The sequence below is a fragment of the Panthera leo genome, chromosome B1 (assembly GCF_018350215.1).
Source record: "Panthera leo isolate Ple1 chromosome B1, P.leo_Ple1_pat1.1, whole genome shotgun sequence".
Classification (NCBI taxonomy): domain Eukaryota; kingdom Metazoa; phylum Chordata; class Mammalia; order Carnivora; family Felidae; genus Panthera; species Panthera leo.
Window position 1 is genome coordinate 170,334,625 of NC_056682.1, and position 2,223 is coordinate 170,336,847.

Sequence of the window (2,223 nt, forward strand, 5' to 3'; positions counted from 1 at the left end):
TTCGAGCGTACATTTCAGTTCAAGCCAACTTTGCCCTTCTCCACGCATCTTTACTGACTACAAAGTTGAACGCTTTTTAGTATGACTTCTTACTGAATCCTTCTGTCCTCTTGATTATTTTAACTGCTGCTCTCAACTCACTAAAGTTTGTGATGTTAATTTGGGCAGGTGAAAAAAATGATCGATAACACGTCCTTGGCAGCTAGAAGTCAAGCAGATGGAAACAATGATACTGTAAGATTCTCAAAGGAAGGGACATGCCTTATCCATCTTTGTATTTCCCCAGTATCCACCATGGTACTTTGCTCAAAGGAGGCGCCTAATACTCATTTAGGAAGGAAAGTAAGATAACCTGTATATAGGATCTGCTCCCAACTGTTAAAATATCTGTAATGTATATGATGTCCATGTAGTTGAAAAGTGGTTTGGTGGGGAGTAACAGTATTTTTTTAATTGGCTCACTTTTTTAGGCAGCTTTATCAGGTGATAAATCACATACCATGCAATCACTCTCTTAAAGTATACAATCCAATGGTTTTTAGTATATCCACAGAATTGTCCAACCAATACCGCAATTAATTTTAGAACATTCATCACCCTGGAAAGAAACCCCAAGCCCACTAGCAGTCACTCCCATTTCTCCCCAAGCCCTTCCCCTCAGACCTAGGTCACCACTAATTTACTTTATGTCTTATAGATTAGCCTATTCTGGATGTTCTTACAAATAGAATCACACAATGTGTGTTTTTTTGTATGTGTCAGGCTTCTTTCACTTCGTATAACGCTTTCAAGCCATTCATTTTTATTGCCAAATAAGATTCCATTGCATGGATATAGGTATTTGATTTATCCATTCATCAGTTGATGGACACTTGGCTTATTTTCTTTCTTTTTTTTTTTTTTTTTGTAAATAAGCCTATTTTAATGTTTCTTACAATAGAATAAATAGTTCTCTTGAAGGCTGCAGATATGTAAGGCTGTTGGGCAGTATTTGGAGAACCACCACAGAAACGGTGTCTTCTTAACGGGTGAGTAGTCTTCAGTAATTGTCAAGAGTTACTTGTCTGAAAGTGCTGTCAAACCAGCAAGACTTCATTTATGCATCCATCGTTTTCAGGATTGTTGGTAACCTGGGCATATTTTCCCCAAATAACCTTGCCTCCTTGTGTCACAAGGCCCAACTCACTCACGTTCACTTCAATGACAGTACCTTTGGTAATAACACCCAAAGACGTATATAGTGGGGATGAGGGATTCTTTTTTACACCAAGTATTGGCAGGCAAAAGGTGGCTTTCAATTCAGGATGTGTTACATGGGCCTTTTTGAAACGTAAGCCCATTGGCCTAATGAGTCTTTCATATTTAGGTGGTTTTCGAGTAAAGCCATCTCCAACAAAGCAGACTTTTGTAACCATCCTCTTCCATGCTTTCTTCTTTCTCTTTCCTGTTCGAATAACTTTTAATACTTCTGTTTCTCCCTGGGCATGAACTTTGGGCAAAGGGACTTCCCATTTTCCTGCTTTCTCTTTTTGTTTTTGTTTAATCATATTGGAAAGTACTTTAGCTCGGGACTGTCCCTCCCTGTCCAGCAGATACGCAGGTACTGCTCCTTGTGGAGTCTTTTCATCATTCTTTTGCTTGGTGTTTCTCTTTTCATGCATCTTGATAGTCTTTTTCATTTGTATTTTCTCAGCATGGCGCTGTTTATGGTAGAGCTTAGCTTTCAGACCAATCATCTTTTTTGCCTTCTTTGAACGTTCATGAGCCTCTCGACCTTCCTTCTTTCTCTTTTTCTCATGGTAATCCAAACGATAGCCATAGCGCTTCCGGTGTAACTCAATATATTCGTTTTGTGGCATGGTGACAGCCGCAGAGTCGCCGGGTGCAGGTGCCGGGGCGCAAAGAAGCTCTCAATTTTCGGGTCTCACAGACCCGCGAGTTCACTCCACGCACCCCGACGGGAAAGCGGCTTATTTTCACTTTGGGCTAGTGAATAGTGCTGCTACGAACATTTGATTTTTTTTGTGGACATACATTTTCAGTTCTCATAGGCACCTGCACTGGAGTAGAATGGTTGGCCCATATGGTGACTGTGTTTACCCTTTGAAAAACTGCAAGACTGTTTTCCAAATTAGCGGCAACATTTCTCATTGCCATAATCTCCCCTTCTTTCCTTGGACCCTCCATTCGAGTAGCTAGGCCTTTCTTCTCCCCTTGCCGCAA

The 2,223-nt window shown here is 40.8% G+C and overlaps 1 protein-coding gene across 1 annotated transcript; it reads right to left on the reverse strand.

Annotated features, from left to right (window-relative positions):
- Window positions 1-904: 904 nt before the first annotated feature.
- Window positions 905-1,960, reverse strand: LOC122217177 (ribosome biogenesis protein NSA2 homolog). Its single transcript, XM_042934040.1, has one exon. It carries the CDS (start codon window positions 1,857-1,859, stop codon window positions 1,077-1,079), a length of 783 nt encoding a protein of 260 aa, XP_042789974.1. The 5' UTR covers window positions 1,860-1,960; the 3' UTR covers window positions 905-1,076.
- Window positions 1,961-2,223: the final 263 nt, after the last annotated feature.